Source organism: Taeniopygia guttata, chromosome 1 (genome assembly GCF_048771995.1).
Source record: "Taeniopygia guttata chromosome 1, bTaeGut7.mat, whole genome shotgun sequence".
NCBI lineage: Eukaryota > Metazoa > Chordata > Aves > Passeriformes > Estrildidae > Taeniopygia > Taeniopygia guttata.
In genome coordinates this window covers 54606855-54630414 of record NC_133024.1, presented here as the reverse complement: position 1 = coordinate 54630414, position 23560 = coordinate 54606855, and the positions used below count along the sequence as shown (strand labels likewise).

The window sequence follows — 23560 nt, the reverse complement described above, 5'->3', positions numbered from 1 at the left end:
TAGTAGTCTCTATTCCAGAGATTCTGCATAATTAGTCTATTATGCAGATTTGGTTATTGCACACATTTTTTGTGAAGAAAAATATAATTGTTCATATGAGAACAATAGTAGTACTTCTTTACTATCTTGTCACACATCTTTGTACTAGCCACAATTTTTAAATGCTGGAAAAACACAAAAAGGGAAAAATAAGTCTATTTTGCACCAGTTGGAGTATTTTTTGTATTGTTTAGTTAGCATTTCCAAATGCTATAGAACAGGATTTTATCCCTCTTTTCCTGCTACATACATGTATGCATAACAGTTGACTCCCTAGTCACTAGACCTTGCAGACTTTTGAGGAATTAGCCTAATTTTAGATGCATAAAAATTAGTTAGTACTTCTACTAGTAACAACATACCCATTCTATTTGGCCTAAATATCATTACATGTAAATGTAGTTCTTGCAGCAGAATTATAATTTGTTTAAATCTATATGACTTCCCTCCCCCTCAAAAGGTGGAATACAAATATTACCCTGAGAAAACAAAAAACTTCAGCGGGTGATCAAAGAATAAGCCTTAGCTTGAGAGTCTGGAATGGCATAAGTACCAAGAGCTATACTGACAATCCAAAACAAACAAGAGTCATACAAATTAACAATTTGTGTTATTATTTTTAAGAAAGTTAAACATAACACAATTTACATTTCATCCTAAAGGCAAACATGAGTTCTAGCAAAATGAATCACATTATTTTCTTGACAAATCAGAGGCTTTCCTTCACACAAGGAATGCTTTGTCCTTAATTTCTCCTATTCTTTTCATACTGATTTACTTTTGCCACTGCAGTTTCAGAAGGGTTTTATATATTTCCAAATATGCTTCCTACTTTGAGTTTCAATCTATACTCCCAGGTTCTCAGCAACAGAAACCTGGAGATCAGAACAATTTATTTCCAGTGCATATAAGTATCGTGTTCTCAAAAACCTATTTTTGTTGAAGTGGTTGAGATTCTTTTCTTTTATTATAAAGAATGCATCTACACCGCTCAGCTTATGTCACCATTTGTCCCTACTTGATCACTACCTCTTCCTTATTCTGCTGAATAAGGAAGAATCCCAGGTACATTCGGAGCGTCAACTGCTAGCAGCAAATGGATTTTATCTTCCTCTTTTTAAAGTTTGAACAAGTCCATTTATCACTACTGCTTCTTTTCTATAGAGCATTAAAACAGCAGTTCACAGAACAGTAGCTCACACTACTGTATTAGTACTGAAAATAAACTTTCTCTTTTGGCTTTTTGAAGTTAAGGTGATCTAACCCAGTTTGGTTTTAGCTACATCTATCCATGTTTGTTTCTCTTCATAGCAACATTACAGATCTGCTGAATTACAGATGCCATGATTTTTGCTGCAATGTGAATCCATGCCTTGAATCCTAGTTTCTCTTCTAGCATTCCAGCTACAGCTACCTTCCATGCTGTCAGCTTTGGCAGCAGCTTTTATTCAAACAATCTTGCTGAACACCTATTTGATTTTTTCATCCTCCCACTGTTTCAAATAGATGACCCAGTATTTCTCAAGACCTTACACTGAAATGCCAGCAAAACCGTAATTCTGTTTCATATGTATAAAGTCCATGGCAGCCAAATTTGAAGTGCTGCAAGACATTACACCACACAGTCTAGGAACGGCAAAGATAAGCAGTCACCCCAAGCAGGCTCTTTCTAGCTTCTTATCCTTCCCAGCTATACATATGCATTTACAGTTTTAGTAAAAGGTGTTTCTATATCAAAGGACAAGTCAGATTGCACAGCAGGAAACATTTAGTCTTTACAACTGTTAAGCTGAGTAATACAGCAGATGAAATTTCTAAGTTTCATTACTCAGTAACTGATGTTAGAGGTAAGGCTGAAGAATTATCTTGTGAGTTAAAAAGTAGAGTTCCACTAAGTTGTAAAAATAAGAAGAGTGGAGCAGCAAAGCCATAAAATAGAAATATGAAGTTGTTAAAATCGACAGGATATGTTGTCCATGCCCTCATTCTCTTAAATTTAAATGACACTGAATGCAACAAACTCATTCAGAAGAAGAATGTGTTTGAAAACACAACTATTTTACTGTAAATATTCAACTATTGTGTCAGTCAACAACTACAATAGTGCAAACACATCCTGCCCTATTACAAAAGTTTTCAGAATGTGGAACTCGATTATATCCTATGTAAACCAATATTTTCTTAAAGCTCTGATTTAACCCCCAAAAATCCTATGATTTCAGATCAAATAAATTCTCTCAATTCTTACATAACCTTCAGAAACCAATTGCTCTTAAGGGGGTACATAATCTACAGGACATTTACACAAGTGCCTCATGGTGACATTTATTTCATAAAAAATATTGAAAGAGCCCTGTTAAAATATCTGTCAGCAAGCTATCAGGACAAGATAAAGACTAGAAAAATCTATTTAGAATAAGGAAATTGTATGAGAAATTTATCATGTTGAGATCATGCAGCGAACAGCAGCCCACAATGGAAGCCTCTTTCACAAAAATTCATAAGTACTCAACTTACTCGGTTTTTTAATTAAGAAAATAAATTACGCATTAGATAAGACTGAGTCATAGTTATACAAAGTCAGTAGATAATGAAGAGTATGTAATCTTAGTGGGTAAGGAAAGAAAATATCTATAGACATAAATATATGAATAACTTAAAATATTGTTCCAGCTGAACCTGATCAAATGCAAACAGAACCAAAGACTGCCAAATATAATACTGCTCAAGTCTGCAGGGAATGCCAGTACCCAAGTACTGTCTAAGAGCTGCCTAACTGGACATCACTGCTCCATTAACACATAATCTCCTTGATTGTTTTTGTTTTTCAAAATGAACTGTCCTTGAAATAAATTTCTTCTGAAAGAAGCCATTTACTGAAAAACTAAATGATAGATTTTCTTAAGGACAAAAACTAGTGCTCATGGAAATTTAAATGCTAATAATTTTCATCAACAGTGACTCTGAAGGTTTGCCAAATAAGGTTTGTTAAACATTTCCTGCATGTAAATTATTTCTCTCAGTTCACAATGAAAAAGGCTGCAATAAAAGCAGCGCTGTAATGAAGATTTTATTACACACAAATATAGTGTTACCTTCAGTCAGATGTAAATGCTTGCAACATTAGATTAGAAATTCATCAAAAGCACTTAGAGCATAAACATATAGCAAAACCAAACAGGAGGTAAAAACCCATGAAAATAGGTTTGTACCAGGTGTAGTGATTTATACTTCCTGTGTGATACAAACATTAGCAAATTAATTCATGCAGAATCCTCACCAGTATAGTGGCAAGTATACTGAAGTTCTTAAAGTGATTATTTTCCATTAAATAAACAAAATTATTAGACTGAGCAGAGCACTGCGATGACTTTCTGTAACTTGCATTCTAGGATCCAAACTCGTTTTTCTATTCTGTTGGTATTTATAGTTTTGGCCTTATGAAATTGAGTTGACTTTTTTTGATCTCTGGATACATGAAAATAATATCTACCTCCTCTAAGATCTTACTTGTTCAAACTTAGGAAACATTTTCTAGTAGAAATCAATAAAGGAACACTTTTATTGCTTCTAAAACATGAAGCCTTCAAAGGCTTTTCCTACAAAGTGTTGGGAAATGGGAGTGGAGTGCTTTCGTTACCCTGAATATACTGTCATATTTTCATCAAACATAAAGTAACTGTAGACTGATATGGCTTTTTGTGTGGAAATCAACTATTAAAAAAAGAGAATCAATTATTTGCAATAAAAAGGCAAAGGTGAACTAAAGGAACTATTCTGTCCAGACACTTCACAGAGGAGAAAAGGTTAACAAGCAACTCAATCTGGTTTGAAGCTGACAGGAAATAATAGTCTGTGTATAGAAGGAAAGAAACAGTCATTTAATAACAGCACATACAACAATTCTGTCAAAAAGAAAAAAAAAGGTAAAATAAATTAAAATTAAGGTATAGTTGATACTGTGCTTAGGTAGATGCTTACAAATGCTGTAACAAACTCTTCAATAATATATTTTCACTATCTGATAAAGTAGTTCTTAACTGAAAATACAAATCAAAATACCTTATCTAATAAAAGTTTTTATAATCCTATTTACAACATCTACTGACCCACTCTTTTCTACAGTCCTACCAGAAGAATGATCTGATGTTACTCATGATTCTGAGTATATAGATTAGAACACTGATGACACAGTCATTCAATAATTAATTAATTCAAGGGAGAATTCATCCTAAGAAATTGTCAAAGGAGAATAAAGGGGAAAATATGCCACAATTTTAGCTTCCAAAAAATCAAACTACAAAAAAAAGCTACTGCTAGACTATTTTAACCACTGCTATGCTAATGGCTTTTTTTAGGTTTTCTATTTTTTTGTTTGCCACACATTCATGAAATTATCTTGATATCAAAGTTGGGTTTTAAGAGTTATTCACATTCCACATCTTTAAATACATTTAACAGTCTGAATAATTGAATGTTTCTCCTATCCATGACAGGACATCAGAAAAAATAAATTAAGTTGGATTAATTTTCCCTAAATTTGGTTTGTTTTGCTGTGACAGTAAACAGTAGGCGATCTCCCTGCTTTTCATTCGACACACAAGCTTTCCTATTTTATCAGAGAGCAACTGGGTGGGCATCTGGCAGCCAGCCAAGCTCAGTGCACCACACTGATACTAACTCACTGATTCTTACACATCATCCTCTACATAACAAATATGATTTGGTACAAATATTTTTAAAGGATAAGAGCAGAAATCATTCTATCTGCTAAGAATATAAACAACTAATATAGATACTACCAAGCAACACTAAATATACCATCCACTCTCTCCATGTGAAGATGATATACTCAAGTTGCAAGATACCACTGACATTTCAATGTGTTAGTTACTGTTCCTTGCAAATGCTTGTAACTTACTCCTGCCTTCTTCAGAAAGTAACTGTTTTTCCTTATTTCATTTTATATGCACAAATCTCTTTGAATAATTATGTTTTCAGGATAGTTAGGATGATACTGAAAGTCCACCAAACAAATGCATAGCAAGCTTTATTTACTTCTACTTGTACAGTTACATTAAAAGGTAACTCAGGTTACTCAGTGCTGTAGTATAGCAGAAGTTACTAAACTATATTGCTGGCAGTCTTACAGGTTTGTAACAATAAGATTCCACAAGAAGTACAGTGTGGAGCTAACTCTGACAAATCCTCTGGTGGAGAAGGAAAATACACAGTCAGTGGGCTCCACTTAATCTTTCAGATGGATGACAGCATGTTCTCTTGCTTATGCAAGGTAGGTTGTGGCATGTTAATCACAACACTAAACTGATTTATATTGCTAATTTGATCTTCTTGATAGCATTTACTCTCTTTTCTGATTTAAAAAATTTGAGACTTAATTGGCACTATAGCACCTTAGGTCTTGATTTTTCTTACAGAGGATACGGGGGAGAAAAAAAAATTATAACTATATTGACCTTTTCAAGTCAAGTGCCAACAGAGATAGTACTCCCACAGAAGTGCTTTATTTCTGAATAATCAAGTCTGGCAGGAGCTCTGGTGTGACAGGATCAGACACTGCCATTTCCAATAAGATTAGGATGAAAATCTGTCCTAGTTGATAAAAAAAAAAATACAGAGATCATGGAATCTTTCTCTCTCGAGTTTCCTAGATTAATTCCCTTTGATATCTACAAAAGAAAGAAGAGAACATTTCTAATTTTTTCATGCCATCTTCCATTAGCTGCAGATATCTGCATATTGCTAAAAATAATGAAGAATTTACAAGTAATTTCTTGTAGGTTTGATGTGCAATTTCTAATCCTCATTTGGACTTTACCACTTTAAACATAAGAGTCTTTGGATCAAGTCAAATCAACTTATTGGTAGGATATTTATAAATACAGCACATTAATTATAAACCACATATTTAATGAAATGACTAGCTTTCTTACATTTTGCATACATGAGATTTCCAACTTGTCATTGTGGATTGCAATGCTTCAAGATTTCTTTTTTAGTTAGAGGTTGCCTTCTTGTGTACTCTATACAACTTCCCAAGTCTTGGAATCACCTTGGCAAACCACTTCAATCACCCAAAGGATTCTGTAAGGAATATGCAGCTGGTTGGTTCTCTCTTGTTATCCTGAACACATATCTCACATTATGCCTAACCACTACAGTCTCACTACATTAATTACACTTACTCACAGACTTCAGCAACTTACTGCTATAATCTTTTCCAACGGTAGTCTTCAAAGCAACTCCACAAACCCAGTGTTTGCATATTAAAATTTACCTTTTTTCCGTATTGTAAGTCTTAAACACAGTAGTTTGAAGCCACTCCAAGCAACCTGGCACTCCTATCAATGATTTAAAAACAAGTACTGCAATAAGAAAGGTTCATAGAAAAGATATTATACCAGTCTTACCACATCTTATAATCCATTCTCCTCACTTAGAAAAAGAGAAAGTTCCCTCCTGCAAATATAACCTTTCCTATTTCTTTTGGACCATTTATCCCTGAATTTTTCTAATGTTCTTTGAACCTACTGAACTTTTGAAGTTGTCTCCAAGTGGTCTCACCAATTCCTTAGCTAGCTTCATTTACAAAAAATTAAATACACATTTCAAAATTAGCTGAAGGTTAATTAGGCTAATTAGCAAAGGCTTCCTTTGCAAGAAATTCAAGATTCACAATGAATATGTGAAGAATATACTGTTTATCTAAATACATTTAATGAGTTTTCTCATTATCTTCACACTTTTACTAATGCTATCTTTTTTCTTGCAATACTATCTTCTTCTACTAACTTCTATATCAAGACACATGCAATTTTTTTACCCCAGCAGCTTTAGCTGCTGGCAATTTTTCTGTATTACATTACAAAGTTTACTCAAATCCTGGATATAGTTAAATCTCCTACTTTATTATCACAAAATATTCAGCTTCTCTAATCTTAACATTTTCTTATCATATACATGTTGTGATCCAAGAGCTAATAAATTATTATTAGAAGGAATTTTCATTTACAAGATTTTGCACAGGAGGTTTCTTTTACCCCACAAGAAATCCATGATTCTAGAGCTCACGCTATCTTTTATGTAAAGTGTCACTCCCCTGCCTGTACATCTAATAATTCCAGCAAAGTTAGCAGCATGTTAGCTTTACAGACCAGTGATTATTCTTCCATCAGGCTTCCAGTGCATTACAAAGCAGCTGACATTCAATAATGAGCATTTGTGTGTGTTCATCTTATCTCTTAGGATTAAATAATATAAAAGCACATGTAAGCTCCAGCTCTGCTATTCAATATCTCACATATCAATTAACTTTAAGTCACACACTTAGTTAAATGTTTTTCAAAAATCATAGTAAGAGATTCCTTTGAAACCATTGTTGGAAAGGCTGTACACAGAATTTCTTCATTGGTCTAAGATCATGAGGATAACCCTGGTGAGCAATTCTTGAACTCTTGATATTTCATTTATTTCACTTCATGTCTCTTCTAACCATCCTTTATACCAATCCTTCTTTTTGCTCTTAAAATGTATCAGATAACCAAAGATCACCCATGCAAACCATTCACATTCTTCACCTTATTTTCAGAGCTCCTCAAATACTTTTCTTTCCCCCCAGACAGAGAATAGTCATGGAGCTGTCACAGGCACACAAAACCAACTCTACTCAGGTAACCAACTCATAACCAAAACTAACGGCCAAAACAAACCCACAACAAGGGTAACCACGATGACAATCCAGGGGCTTTTCACAGGTGATAGGTTCACTGTATCAGTAAGGGATATCACTACAACATGGACAGGAACAATGACCTAAAGCACGCACTCACGCACTAACACACTCAGAGCCCTCCCACTCCAGCTCTTACGACAAAGGAGTTGGTGTGCCATTATCCCCTTGACTAAATTCTAAATCAATGAAAAAAAGAATCACATTTCATCTTCAGTAAGTTGCTACCAGACTACCATCAACAACTGATGTTTTGATAACTCCTCAGTGTTCATCTCGAGGTTTTATTGTTATAAAACACGTTGCTTTCACAAAATAGTTCAACTTTTGAAAAGTGACAGAACCAGCTTTCTAACACACAAAAGAAAATACCCTATATCATCCATAGTTTGTGTGGACATTCCATAATCACCATCAGCAAGCAGCACAGTGAAAACATTTCCTCCAGTGAAGTACCAAGACTGCTGCCAGCTGCAAGTCAAAGAAGTGGTTATTTCCCTCTACTCCCCTTCTCGGGAAGATATTTTCCCACTTTCAAGGAGAACTATATAGAGTATTTTGTATGGGTTTCTCCACCTCAAAAAAAGTATAGGTACTTTGGAATGAGTACAACAGAAAGTCATCAATATGATTAGAGGGCTGAAACATAAAGTTGCAGACAGAAAAGTTGAAAAAGCGGTCAATCTTGAGAAGGATAATGAAGAATACGGTAAAACCTACTGATGGCAAAAAAAACATGACCTGACAGAAGGCTAGAAATAACAGGGAACCAGAATTCCTGGAGGTGCACGACAAGCAAGAGGAAATAGGCACAAGTTTCAACAAAAGATATCCCAAAAGATATTATCCAAAAAAAAAAAAAATCACCACAATGACAAACATGGGAACAGGCTGTCCATCTCCACATCTCCATCTTGAGAAATACCTCAAACTCAGCTGGAGAAAGTCCTGAGCAAGATGAACTTGACTAGTCCCTTTACAAAAAGCTGTTGGACTTTCAGATGACCTTCAGGGACTTCTTCCATGGTTCATGTCTCTGAAATATCCCTGGATATACTCAACAATTATTTCCTACAGTCTGAAGCTAGGCCCTCTTTTACTTCTTTATTCTTGCAACAGTATTTCTTTCATAACTCCATAACATCTTCAGTTTTTCAATTGCTTCAATGAGCCTTCAGAATCAACATATTTTATAACTCCAGTACAAACATCTGCTGAATCTTCAAATCTATTCTATACTGTTCTGTATTCTTTTTTCTTGCGAAAATTCCTCAGTGGATTATTTACATAGACAAAAGACTTCCTTTTCTAGATCAATGCTGATACACTTTTGGCATATTAGCTGGCAAAATGCACCAATTGAATATTTGAGTACCTCAATATGATTTTACTTAATGATAATAAAATTCACTTAAACCATCATTGAACATTCCGGTCTCCACTTCCTCTACTAGATACCTCTTCTTATGCAAAGATTTTAATGAAAAGAGTGCATAAGCAGACCCTTCAGCAGAGTGGAAAGTAGCTCATTCTCTGCATGCCATAATTTGGCTACAGAATCATATTCAATTTCTCTTCTTTCTGGTTTAAGACACAAAGCTTTAGAAAGAGTTAAGGACTGTTCCCAATTTGAGTGTAGTGAATAGCTTGCTGATTCTGCTTTAAAGAGCCTGGTGTTAAATGTCCTCAAGACTATGAAGAAAACTGTATGTCTCTAATTTCTTTGGTAAATTTTGTTATAATCACTAAATTAAGTATAAGCTACAAAGAAGTATCCCCTCTCACCATGGTCATGAATACAAAAGCAGTTTCTTTGCTGTCCTCTGTACTGGAATTCATGCTGTTAACGAGGGACCTTGACAGCTGGTCCTGCCTACTAACACACTTAAGCTTTCATTTAAAGTTTTCTAAGCAACTCACTTGAACAAAGATGAAATTTAGTTCCATGTTGCCCTTTAAACATCTACTTGCAGTTCTAAATAAAATCTTTATTGTCTCCACTTCCTTTGAAAAATTAAGATGATGGCACACTTATATCACCCATGTGGGATGAGAGAGATTTCAAAATTTAAAACTAAAATGATTAAGCAGTAAGCCTCACCTGTAAAAAAGAAATAAATTTGTCTCTAGAGATCACAGTCTTTATATTGCTACACACACACACACGTACATTTGGTATAAATGTGTACTTCACTGACTTTTCAAATGTAGATCCAGTAACTCTCTTCTATTGGGTTTTGTCAAAACAATGTATTCAGTCCATTCAGTTAAATATTGAGAGATGTTAATCTTGTTAACTCTAATGTTCTTGCTGTCTGTGGAGACTCACAATCCTCTTCTGAGGCATTAAAATGCTTGGCCTGAACATCATCTTGTCTCCCAAATTTTACTGTTTAATTACACATAGGAAAATATTTCCTCCAGTGGCTTTTAAAACTTACAACCTATTAATTCAGTGAATATTCTTGGGAATTCTCCTAACATTATAAAGGCACCATAATTAGCTTCTAGATTTATTTTAATAGATTCAAGCAAACATGTCTATGGTGAGGTTTTCTTGCCTTTGTATCGTTGTACAACAGTCTTAATATTATCAGATATCAGGAGCAACAAGCTATAATACTTAAATCAGTAGAAACACTTCTGAGGCACAGAAATCATGCTTTGACAAGAGTGGAATAAAGTTCTTGGTTATGGTAAAAAAAAGTATTGGATAAAACACACCAAAGCATACCCCCAGAAAACGAGAAATTTGAGAATGCCATGTCATTCTATTAATAAAAATATAAAAATATAATTTTTAAAACAAAGTAAAAATATAATAGCACTTGTTCCATTTGCAAAGAAATCACAACCCTTTGGCTGCTCTATAGTACTACATCTCTGATTCCAAAAAAAGAGGGAGAAAAAAATTTTATATATGGGACAGAATTTTATTTATGGGCATTTTATATATGGGACAAAATAACCTAAACTACTACTACTGTGACTTACTGCTACAGAAAGGAGAAAAGTTTTAAAGGCAGGAATACTCTCAAATATTGTTTTGCTTCAAAATGCCTTAAAAGCTAAAGAAGCTAAGCAAATATCAAAGGAGATCTATGCTCCTACAAGTTTATCAGGAAGTAAAAAAAAAAAAATCACTGAAACACTATCATCCATCATGGATCCAACACACATCAACTATTATATCAATTCTGAGGGTAAACACATCACCTCCTAGGATCCAGATTAGATTTCAGTAATTGTTGAAGATGCCATGATAAAATTTTATAAGTATTTTTTAAATGTGACAAATAAAATCTGTACTATCCAGAAGAATTTTTTGGCGGTTTTTTCTGTGAGGTTTTACTACAGGTCACACAATTTTTGTCATGCTTACATAAAATAGTTCAATATTACCGCTTTAAGCAGTCTAGGATTATCAGACATTTTTCTTCATACATCCCACTTAAAAACAAGAACATCAATGTCATATTCTGAGGGTTTTTCCACATATTTATTTAAGTCTTAAGAATGTTAAAAGTACCTCCAAAAGCTGAAAATTAAATCCATCAGCCACTTACCCCTTTTTTGACAACAAAACGTAAGTTCCAATTTGCAAAGCATGTCAGCATTCTCATACTTGTCTTCTTCTGCCTTAACCCAAAAACAGGATTCTGTCATCTCCTGAGGCCTGATCTACAAGCAAGAGACAAAATAAAATGTTATTAATTATTTTGATACTATGCAGTAACTGTGCTCTGTAAAGTCTAAAGCACATTAAATATTTAAGAGCTCTGTAAAACTTGTGAACTTTTAGTACACAACTCATCTTTACAGTTGTCAATATATTTCTCATTAAAAATAATAACACTTAAAATAAGTGGGTTTGGAAAAAATTATTCTAACAATGCAGAAAATACACTCTGTTATCCAAGATCTAAAAGGAGCAAATTAGCTTTGGTCTAAATTTAATAGTTGGGCAAACATCAAATAATCTCTGAACACAGTTGCTTTAACTAGATATTAAGTACCTTACTTTTCAGAATGCAGCTTGGATTACTTTATTAATTGTGAAAATCTCTTTACTAACTTATTTTTCGTCTAAATATAATTATAGTCTCCAAACTCAGTAGACTGGTATACTTAATCTTGTCAAAATTTTGACAAGATTAAAACCAAAACCAACCAAACTCCAAATTCAGTCTGTATTTTATCAACCGTTAAATTTATATAAGTAGATTGATGTAAGTACACTGAAGTACTACAGACAAATGCACTCCTCCTTTCCAGTCCAGGCTAGATAGATTCAAGACTTGTTTGGAAACGGTATAGCTATCAGTATAGTTCAGTGACTGATCCAACATAAGAAGTCTGCTGAAAAATGAGCCATAATAGGACTCAGGAAGCATAAGAAGCATCCTGCTATCAAGGTTATGTTATTCTAGACCAGAACTGACTTTTTGAGGCATCTCATAAAGTCAACAGATATTTGTCCAGATGATTCATAGCTTAATGGAGCACAGTTTTCAAAAAAAGAATGAAAAGCTAAATACAGAAAGTACTCTTATCTTACATAATTTTAACTAATGTATAAATTGCTTATCTAGTCTTACTTCTGACAATCTATTTTCCCCAAGTTCAATGTCAGATTTTGCATCAAGTATTTGTCATTAATCAACACTACCTTAGACCAGTTGAGTCTTTTCATGGTAACCTCAGGTTTGAATTCTTTTTTAGGCTTCATTCCAAATGGCAAAGCACAGGAAGGCGGGGACCACTGTATTCCAGGCAGGCCTGGTAGAGGCGGTGGTGGAGGAGCACCACCAAAACCCAGAGGAGCTCCCAAGCTATTCAGAAGTGGTGGAGGAGGAGGGGGAGGTGGTGGTGGTGGGATTGCTCTGTTAGAAGGCAGCGGTGGAGGAGGAGGGGGTGGAAATTGATGTGGTCCTGCTCCTTCCAGTGGAACAACAGATGCATCTCCATGAGTTGATGGCAGAAAACCAGGTGGCACAGAGCCATACTGATAAGGAAAATATTCTTATTCAGTTTCACAGTTTTACCAACAAAATGCTGCAAAAATCATAGTTTATAGATTAAATCCAGAAAGCCAGTTGAAAGTCAACACCATTTTTCTTGTATAGAACAGTCAAATAAGGATGATAACGAGCCCAATGTGCTTTTGATTTCATGATCGGAAGTGTCAATATTTGAAGTGGACATTCAGACCTGGGGGGTGCACACCAAAAATGACAAACTGAAATGGTGTTTCCTGCTTTTTGTATTTCACTGACCATGAGCTACAAAGGGTATGATAGATATCCTGATATCTTATCTAGACTACCATGGTTTAGTTCAAATAATAAAAAAAGTAACATCCTAGTCCCTGTTGTTTTCATCCTACAGATGGCAGAGAAACATTCTAAGTACGTAACAGTAAAATCTGAAGAGATAAATAATTCTATTGAAGAACAGGTATCTTCCAATGTAGGAGCATTCTCATGCTACAGAATTGAAAACATGAAGCAATAAAGAAAAAATATCCTTCTAAAAAATTAAGCTTCCTTACATACTAGCTTCTTATTTCATATAGAAATGACATCTATAATGTATCAAAATAAGATTAGGACTTCAGCAACTCTAATAAAGCTACTACTACTATTTGAAAAACTTCTATCATAGGCCTGCAAACGTAAATGAGAAAGTGTCTGACAAAAACGACAAAAGAATAAAGGAGAACTATCTATCTACTGGTGATAGCACTAATTACCTCTTCAACTAACTATGAGCTGAAACTGATTATTTTAGAAAATTAAAGGAAATACAATATGCAAAATATTTAAAATTTCTGAAAGGAAATAGCTAAATATCAATAAATACAAAGGCATGCACAACAGCATGATAATGTTTTGAATTTCTGAGCATAAGCATTGTTTACACTGACAAATAGACACTGAACAGTTGGGCTCCAGAAATGAAAGAAATACATCAACACATACCATTTGCAAGAATTGAGTAAAGGAATGAGACCAGGGCAAAAAGTAGTATTAGAAGTAGATGTCAACATGCTAAGTAGTAATTGATGCCATATGGAAGCCAAAGTTTAAAAGAATTATGTTGCAGTAATCAATTACCTGACATTTACAAAACTTTTCATGTATCCTATTAACAACAGTGGTATAATTCATGGTATGAAAATTAGTGAGCAGAATCATATGTTATGCTCTCTTTCTGCATATTGAAAAAAGTTACATTTCATGCAGTGAAAAAAGGGAGGAAACCAATTTCACTTACAAAAAATATTTAAGTATGACTTCAAGATATACACAAAAAAGGACTTTCTTAATGAATGATGTGCCACTCTTACTATATTTGTTTTTTTAGAATGCAACAATTTCTTGCTTCTGTTACATGTTTGACTTTGACATTAACAATTTTGACCACAAACATGAATTATAATGACATTTCTAAATAGACCAAAGCAGAGCTAAATTAATTTTCCTCACTAAGAAAATTAAAGCAAATAAGTATTTTTTTAAAATCCTCAGAAGTATTAAAATAAACCCCTATAAAGCATCTATTTCTGATGATTTCTTCTTTAGCCATTTTTAGACTGTTCTTCTTATTCCCGCAAATAAAACACAGGAAAAATCACTTGGTGTCACAGTCTCCTTACAAAGATTTAAGATTTGAAGTAGTTACAAGTAACTCAAGTATTACACTCAAAAAATCTGCGCTATTCCTCTCTATCACATTTTCAAATATCTATTTACGCTTGAAAATTGAAAAATTATCAGGAAATGTTCTTATCCAGCCACAGGTTATTTCTTTCACTGCTGGATATCCATGGTAAGGCCTCAGTATAGCAAACTGCATAATAAGTAATTTCCTGTGCAGGGATAAAGATCACAATGATGAATGCTAATCTAAAAGTATAAGACTTATTACCCTATGTGGTTAATTACTTAGGAAATCTATGACTCTGAAAGCAAAACCCAAATGAAATCTAAGAAACTAGTTTAATTAACTGAGCTCAGGCATAAAAGGATCATCTGAGAACTCACAGCTAATTAATGTCACATTACAATTATTTATATACAACAGAAATAAAGGAAACTAACATTCAATAATAATGGATAACAAAGATTCTTTGAAAAAACTCTCAACCATACTATCAGAATCTGAAGAAGATGCAAAAGGAAGTCCCTTTCAAAAACATTATTTCACACATTAATTTATACTGTCTTTTACCTGTGATTTAAAAGCTTGTAATTCTCTTTCAAGTTCATTGATTCTGTCCTCTTTTTTTTGCAGCAGGGCCTGGGTCTCCTGATGAACTACAAAATCTTTTTCAAACTAAGAAAAGAGAAAAAAAAGAAAATTGTTGGTACCAGTCGGTTCTGCATAGTTTCTTTAAATTCCAATTTTTCCTTTTGTGGTTGTTAAAACTCATGTGATGACAACAACAAGGACACATGTCTGCTGTTCCAACTTCCATGTGTCTGCTGAGTGGGAGAATCATCTGAATCACCACTACAGGTCTTTACTTTACAAAATGGCATAAAGACTTAATGTATATTAAGTTACTATAACACAGAGTAGCTTAAAAGCCATGAAGTACAGTAATACAGTCTGTAGATATGAAGGAGTCTGGTTTTATTCTCCCACTGTTTATTTTGTTAGGGAAACTGATAACTGTTGAAATAAAATATTCAGTTGCTTTTTGGAAGAGGTGTACATGAAAACTTAAATAGTAGACAGATTCGCAATTAAGGTTAAGTACTTTATACCACTTGGCTTCGTTGCGTACAAGGAACATCCAAATTCCCACTTTGACACAGAACTAATAGTAAGTTGAAGTTAAGAACTAAGCCATAGCTCAGTTATGTCATTCATTAATCTATTAAGTAATCCCATGTCCATCTTATGATCTCATGATGTAAAAATGCCTTACTTTTCTGGAAAGTTCAGAAGCCTTCTCTTCACATTCTTCTAATCTTGCTTTATCTACACAAACATCTTGAAAAAATCAACAAGCACATTTACACATACACAGGGAATAAAAGATTCTTAATAAACTATTCAGTTTCATATAAGGAAGTATGACGCTCTAATCATTTCCAAACATAGTACTTACCTAGTAAGTGACTGAAATTTATATCTAATCTCTTACGATACGTGAAATCTGGGTCTGTTCCACTTCGATGTAACACTATCTGTGACACACACTCTTCAATTAATTTGAAATACTGTGGACTAAAGACAGAGATGAGCTATTTTACAGATATTTATTAATCAATCTAGACTTAACATCTTATCTATCAACAAAGTAAAGTCAAATGCTTTGGGCTGATTTGTTTCCATAGAAAGATAAAAGTTTCAAAGGAAAATTAGGTTTGGCAGTTCATTACACAAAGAGAGTTTACAAAAAGCCTGAAAAAAACAGTGGTCCTGAAGATAAATAATTCTTGCATTATAAAATCTACATCTCCCTCCTTATAGAAATATGGGAAGGAAAGACCACCTCCTGCTTCCTCTCAGTATAGAAAATGCTCTTCCTTCAGCTTGATTCCACTAGTTTTGTGACTTTTGTAGGTACAAGTGCATTGCAGCCCTGTTTCAGTACAAGGAATGAAAAACACCTTGTTCTAAAATGCCAGGGGGTATGACAGCTGGGTCACTTGCCCAGAACATGCAAGCTGTGAATTCAAACCTTTTCAGGTGGATGATGTCTAGCACAGATGTACCCATAGCAGGCAAGCACCCTTAACCTTTAAACGTACATCTGTGCTAGACCTTGCCTGAAACGCAAGGTGATGCAGAACGTGGTGCAGAAAACAGATGGCCCCTGTTCAGTTCATACCTCGTTCCTCCAGTGTTTCCTCAAAGACAACACAAGAATTTTGGAAGGAAAGTATTTGTCAGCTTGAAACACCGAAGTTTTATTAACGGTTTCCCCGTAATTTATCTGCTGAATTTTCCAGGAGACACAAACATGTCTACACTGACCTATAATGTATACTGAAAATACTCAATTCCAACCCAAAAGTTACTCTAAATTAGACATCTGTTCAGATTTCTGTATAAAGTGCATTTCTTTGCATACTTGGTTTTGTCTTTTGACTCATATACCACAAAATTATAATGCTACTACCATGATTTATAACTGATTAAGACATCTCTCCTGATCACTTATACTTGCAATCAATAAGGCCAAACTCTAAACAAAAATAGTTTTCTATGTTTATAAAATAAAATTATACACTAAGCAGAAGATACGAAAACATATAGATGGCATTATTATTTCCAAGTTGATTCTTTTAAACACAAGTTCACAAATTAAATCCCACACAGAAAGACTAAAACCTATCATTGAATTTATGGAAGAAATATTCTATAAATGACTGAATAATAAAAAAAGAAGCCATACTTAACATTTAACACAGCATTAAACATACCGTATAAAATAGTCATTTCTTATCAGCAAAAGATGTTGGAGAATAGAAAGAAAATATCCTTCAGCACTAGTGTCCTTAACTGTATTCCACACCATGTTGTAAACATCATTTACTTCAGTGAAAGTGTTAAGGAGAATAATAACAAATAATCAAAAAATTTCAGTCAAATGTTTACTGATAACTTCTTTAAACAGAAATTATAGCAGAAAAATATCCATTATATGCTTCATTTTGGTCATATTTGTCCTGCTGATATCATGGAATCATTTATGTTGGAATAGACCTCTAAGATGATCAAGTCCAACTATTAGCCAAGCACTGCCAAGTCCACCATTCAGCCATGCCACTACATGCACCATCTAGAAATCTTTTTAAGTATCTCCAGGGATGGGGACTCCACCATTTCCCCAGGCAGCCTATTCCAGTGCTTGACAACCCTTTCTCTGAGAAATTTTTCCTATTATCCAAACTAAACCTCATACAGCACACCCTGAGACCCTTTCCTCTCATTCAGTCACTTGTTACTTGGGAGAACTGACTGACCCCCACCTCACTATAACCTCCTTTCAGGTAGTCATTGAGAGCTACAAGGCCCTCCTGAGCATCCTTCTCCAGAATAACCCCAGCTCTCTCAGCTGCTCCTCATAGGACTTGTGCTCCAGAGCCTTCTATGGACATGCTCCAGCTCCTCCACGTCCTTCTTGTGGGTGAGGGGCCCAAAACTGAGCACAGAATTCAAGGTGCGGCCTCACCGGTGTCCAGTACAGGGCAATGATCAGGGTCCTGCTCCTGCTGGCCACACTATTTCTGACACACACAAAGATCACAGCAGCTCTCAAAAGGATATTCTAGTTCAGATCTAATATCTTCTAAACGATGAGAGAATTCAATCATGTCTTCTTCTTTATGCTCATTGAACACTTTCAGCTGAATATCTAGTGCTTCATTCTTTATACATTGTAGTTGCTGCAAAGAAGAAACAGTACAAAGGTTTGAAAAATTAGCATTTCCATATGTAAATAAATGTATCTTTTTAATAAATTCCATAAATCTATATTCATTAAAAGTTTAAATTTACAAGAACACATGAGTTAAGTTAATTATTCAAAAGTTAAATGTAACTTCAGGCTAGCTTAAAATGTTTGCACAACAGTGTGTCACATGTTCTTAAGCAAAGTCATAAAATGCTACGGAATCAGAATAAAATCAGACTAAACCTCAGAGAGCACATTTCACCTTTTCATTTTTATTTTAAGGCTGATTCTCATACCTGACTGCTCTTTCCCAAATTTAATAAAATGCCTTTGAGAATAATTTATTTGAACTTGTTCTCCTACTCCCACTCTCAGGCTCATATAATTAAAAAATTTAGATAATAATGCAAAGAGAGAAGACAAGATGCTTACTGGCAATATCTCCTTCAATCCACTGCGCATAAATTCATTTCTGATGTGAAGCCTAAAATCCAAGTCATCAGGAGATGTAACGAGAGCATTGATGAGCTGCATGCAAGCTACCTGTAACAGAGTAAAAAATAAACTATCTTAGATTTTAATATGCATCACATTTAAAAAGATACAACAAACGAATAATTAGGCATTACATAATTTCTAATTATGAAACTACTATCATCTTATAAGTAAGCTAGTTAAATTCCTGATCAGCCACATGAGCTATAAATATCAAACTCTAGTTCACAAATTTCCATAAAAAATAAATATTTTGTCACTCCACTGAATTTTGTCATTTTATACAAATATCAAGTTCCTTTAGCCAATGAACTTTAGCAGATAAAGCATAATAATGGACATATAAAAATCATTGCAAATATACATTTATTTATACATATATATAAGAAGTTAGTGACAGAATACAATGTGCGTACAGTGAAACATATCTATTTTTTAAATGCTGAGTAAATTAAACTAATCCTGACAAACAGAATGGACGTTTTTTCCACTTGTTTTTGAAATAGTGATTCTTTAAGCATACTGAGCATTATAGACTACTTCATAGGAATCACTCCATCTCAAAAGAAAGAATCAGGCCAACTGCTGAGCAGATCCTCTTCTGAAAAATCAGAAGAGACTCATCTTGAAAACCCATAGCCAGGAGCAGCAGGAATTCACTGTCCAGAATCACAAGCTTTTGGAATGATGGTAACTTACTGTTTATCTCTAATACGGATTAAAAGAGCCATTATTTCCTTTTTTTGCCCTCTTTATTGTTTGCATGTTTTGCTTCAATTTACAAAAAATATGTTAGTCAAGTAATTCCAGCATTTTACAGGCTTTTTAAAAGCACCAGACCATTAGAATTCTATTTGGACCTTACATAGTATGTCAACAATTAAAGCAATCTGGTTCAAATACTTTGCTGTAAAGCCTAAAAGAGCCTTTGCTGTATAGTTTTAAAAAATGATGATGCATTATGCCATAGGTGACACTGGAAAGATGCTATCCCAGTCATCTTCAAAGTATGCATAATTCCAAGTACTGAATTTACATTTGGTCACAAGAACAACTATGTACAAAGATGTACAAGCTACTTTGATACAGATTGTGAGAAACAATAGAACCTTTTAGGTTTCCAGAAGGAACATGCTAAGATTACATAATAGCACAGACCACAAATATCATCTCACCTTTATCCTACTGCGAAGTATGTAAGCATGAGAGTAGCTTTATATATTAATTCAGCTGAGCTGTTATGGAAGTGAGTGGCAATTAGCATAATTTAGGCCTGTTTGACTGCAGTATTAGTCTATGTAGATGAACTTACTAGTTAGAATAGAAGAGAACAGCTTAGTTATGAGAACAGAGACAAATGTAAAAAATGTTAAAAATCTGTTAATGTGAACCTGCTGAGAAAATCAAGCAGATTGTGAGCTACAACAGGTTTTTAGGGACCAAGGGTTGGAATTACCCCAATTAAGCATGAGGTATTTGCCACCCAAACCCATAAATGATGGTATTTGGAGTCACTTGAAAAGAGAACCTCAAGGGCCCCACAACTCTGCACTAGGAGTTGGGACCATCTTTTCAGCTTCTGGAGATGTCTGAAAGGACAAGAATGCTCAAGGGAGGATGCAATGGTTAGAACCACTGTTCTGACCCATCCAGTACCTCTCCTGGATAAAAGCTGTCACAACGGCATTCATTCTTAGAATACTCTGTCATACTACATACCTTGCATCAACAATAACTTGAAAACAGTAATAGAAGGAAGGAAAGAACAAGCTTTGCTCCTTCTTCTTACTTGAAGAAAGAACTGAAATTAACTTCTATTCCCTCAGAACTTCTATGAAATTCAGTACATGCAAATATCTACATTTGAATAATAATAGAAACCTATTGTTTGTATTTTATTTACATAAATAAGGAAAATCATACTCAATTAAATATATAAAATCACAGAATGTCCTGAGTGGGAAGGGATTCAAAAGGATCAAGTCCAACTCCCAGCCCTGCACAGGGAAGTCCCAAGAATCACACCTTGTGCCTGAGAGCATTATCCAAATGCTTCTTGAACTCAGACAGGCTTAGTGCTGTGACCACTTTCATGGGGAGCTGTTCCAGTGCCCAACCACCCTTTGGGTGAAAAATTGATACCAAATCCTAACATCTAACTTAAATATTCCCTGACACAGCTTCAGGCCGTTCCCTTGGGTCCTGTCAGTGGTCACCAGAGAAGAGATCAGTGTCTACCCCTCCTCTTCCCCTCACGAGGAAGCTGCAGATTGCAATCAGACCTCCCCTCAGTCTCCTCTTCTCTAGGCTGAACAGACCAAACAACCTCAACTACTCCTCATACAGCTTCCCCTCAAGGACCTTCACCATCCTCATTGCCCTGCATTGGACACATTCTGGACTGCTGTTTTATGTTGTGTTATGTCCTTCTTGTATTGTGGTACCCAAAACTGCATACAAGACTCAAAAGTATTATTTAAATCAACTGCATAAGTGTTATGACAGACTTCTGTACTTGCTCCAGTGTGAAACAATAATCAAGTTAGAACACCTAAACAAAATAATACACCACCAGTAGAGGGTAAGAGGAATCAAAACTAACCAATCAAACATGAAAACATATTAAGAGAGACAAAGAACTTGGAAGGATAATTTGTAAAAAGCATCTATGATTAACACATCCAATTCATCAGAGATAACAAAAGATGGAGAACAACAACAGAATCTTAGGGTCAGTAACAGAACATGGTCCAAAGAAAAAAAGCAACACAAACAGCAACTTTACTTTGCATTCACCTTGTCATACTGGTGTGTGAAAGGATATCACAAAGTAGAACAGAGACAAAACAGTTCAAAAGTGGCAGAAGAACTCAGAGAAACAAGCCAACATGAAAAGTAGCAAAAGAGCATTCACTCTTCAAACATTCAAAGCCTTAAAAAAATTGAGGACAAAATAACTGTACTTGCTATTACATCCAAGTTTATACTGAAATTTATCTTGACACTGATAAAAATGACAATGGTAGAAATTATATTTACATTTAAAAGGTCATTTCCAGGAAGAGCTGGACAACTACAGATGGTCAAGTTTGACTTTTTCTACAGTAGAAATATATTTTGTATAGTTGAGAAACAAATTAATGAGTAATACAAAAAATCTAATATGAATAAAGAGACAGTATAAATAAATGTCTTTGCAAAGCAAAATCCTATTTCATGAATCAATGAAAGGTGTTTGAAAGGCCCAAGGAGCAGGCAAGAATGCTCCAACATAAGTCTGGACTTCAAAAATTTAAACAAGTTTGCAAAATATCAAAACAATTCATAAAAATGTAGGAAACAGCATGCTAAGTAGCCAAATCAAAAATTCTACTAATAATAAATAATATTGAATTTGATGTTTAAAAGTTTGGTTTTGGCTCAAAAATTATGTCGTAATAAATTCTGTTGAAGTAATATATCCTAATGTTTTCCCCCCTGCCTCACTGTAAGTCTGCGTTTGTATGTTTTGTTAGCAAAGTATTTAACAGACTTGGCAAGGCAATGAAAGCCTGTTCCTCTCCTTTCGCCATATTCCTTACAGTGAGGGCAATTAGATCATCACCTGATGAGTAAAATTAAACACCCTCACGTATCAAAGAGGAACATACTTACGGTGTGTGTTCTTTCAAAAAGGTATTGGCATTACATTAGTAGCACTCAGCTTTAAAAGAACTCAGTTAAATAGGAATATAGCTAACAACAACACAACATTGACTGTTTTGCCTTAAATAAAGTATGTTTCCTGGAGAAAGATCTTCCCAATTTGGGGCTTCTTTGAAGTTATAAATAAAAAACAAGCCTTGGTTATTCTTCTCTTCTTCTGAAGCTGCTAAACAGATAACAATTTGAACCTTTAACTATCACAGTGGATTTTTCATCTTTGTAGTGACTGTCAGAACAATTCTTATGATACTTCTCCTCCCTGAAATGTGTTATTGCCCTTATTTTATGCAATTTGCTTCTGTATGTATGTCTACAGTATTTTAGAAACTTAGGGGAAAATAAGACTTTGTTAACTTATCAATTATTTTCTTCAAATTCAAACAAAACTTCTGTATTACTCTTCAGGCCTGATTCTGCACAAGTACTTTTTCCTGAGAGTTACTCTAATATGTTTGTTACTGCCAAAGCATTACTCTACACTGGGTAACAAAGAAGGGTGCTAACCCCAGCAAAGGAAACTACAACAACCAAAAGATAAATACAAATAATAAAATTCTCCAAATGCTGACACTACAATATCAAAAATTTTGAAACCAGCTAAGGTGCTCAGTCCACTTTTGAAAAGTAGACTGAGAAAAAGCTCCTTGTATTGAATATTTGTCTGTAGTCCTCTACAGTCTTGTTCAGGACATGTGGCCTTGTAGCCCACTTATTTTTGCTAATAACAGGCTATGGGTTTTGTATGAAGCTAACATCACATGCTTCCAGACCTCTCAAGCTTCATTGAGACTTGGCTTGCCTGTCTGGAGCTCAGTTTTGGCTTATTTAGTTGCAACAGGATTTGTCTACTAACAGAATCACTATCACCCCACTAGCTGCACATTTTTCTTATCCTTGGTCTCTGGCATAAAGTTTACCATTACAACATTTGTGTAACTAGTGGATATAATATGACCGTAAATGAAATGCAGCATAGAAATGTATAGGTATGGGATGGGGCGGAGAATTGTTAGCACTACTAAAAGCAATTTTATTTGACCACTAAGACATCACTCAGACTAAAAAATAAATCCTTGGTTTTGAATACCAGGTGTATTTTTTAGGCTCACAAACTGCACAAGTTACAATGTCACAACAGAAGAATTTGGACATCACAA

General features: G+C 34.6%; 1 protein-coding gene across 4 annotated transcripts in view; it reads right to left on the bottom strand.

The window, feature by feature from the left end:
• Positions 1-23560, bottom strand: part of DIAPH3 (diaphanous related formin 3) — a 198346-nt gene that overhangs the window by 138579 nt on the left and 36207 nt on the right. For all 4 annotated transcript variants that reach the window (XM_030271637.4, XM_072928486.1, XM_030271643.4 and 1 more), the window contains 8 exons: positions 18636-18746; positions 18077-18195; positions 17230-17346; positions 15909-16027; positions 15726-15790; positions 15023-15127; positions 12459-12794; positions 11356-11470 (listed from right to left, as the gene is read on the bottom strand). In XM_030271637.4, coding sequence (XP_030127497.4) covers positions 11356-11470; positions 12459-12794; positions 15023-15127; positions 15726-15790; positions 15909-16027; positions 17230-17346; positions 18077-18195; positions 18636-18746 — 1087 coding nt within the window. The remainder of the gene's footprint in view (positions 1-11355; positions 11471-12458; positions 12795-15022; positions 15128-15725; positions 15791-15908; positions 16028-17229; positions 17347-18076; positions 18196-18635; positions 18747-23560) is intronic.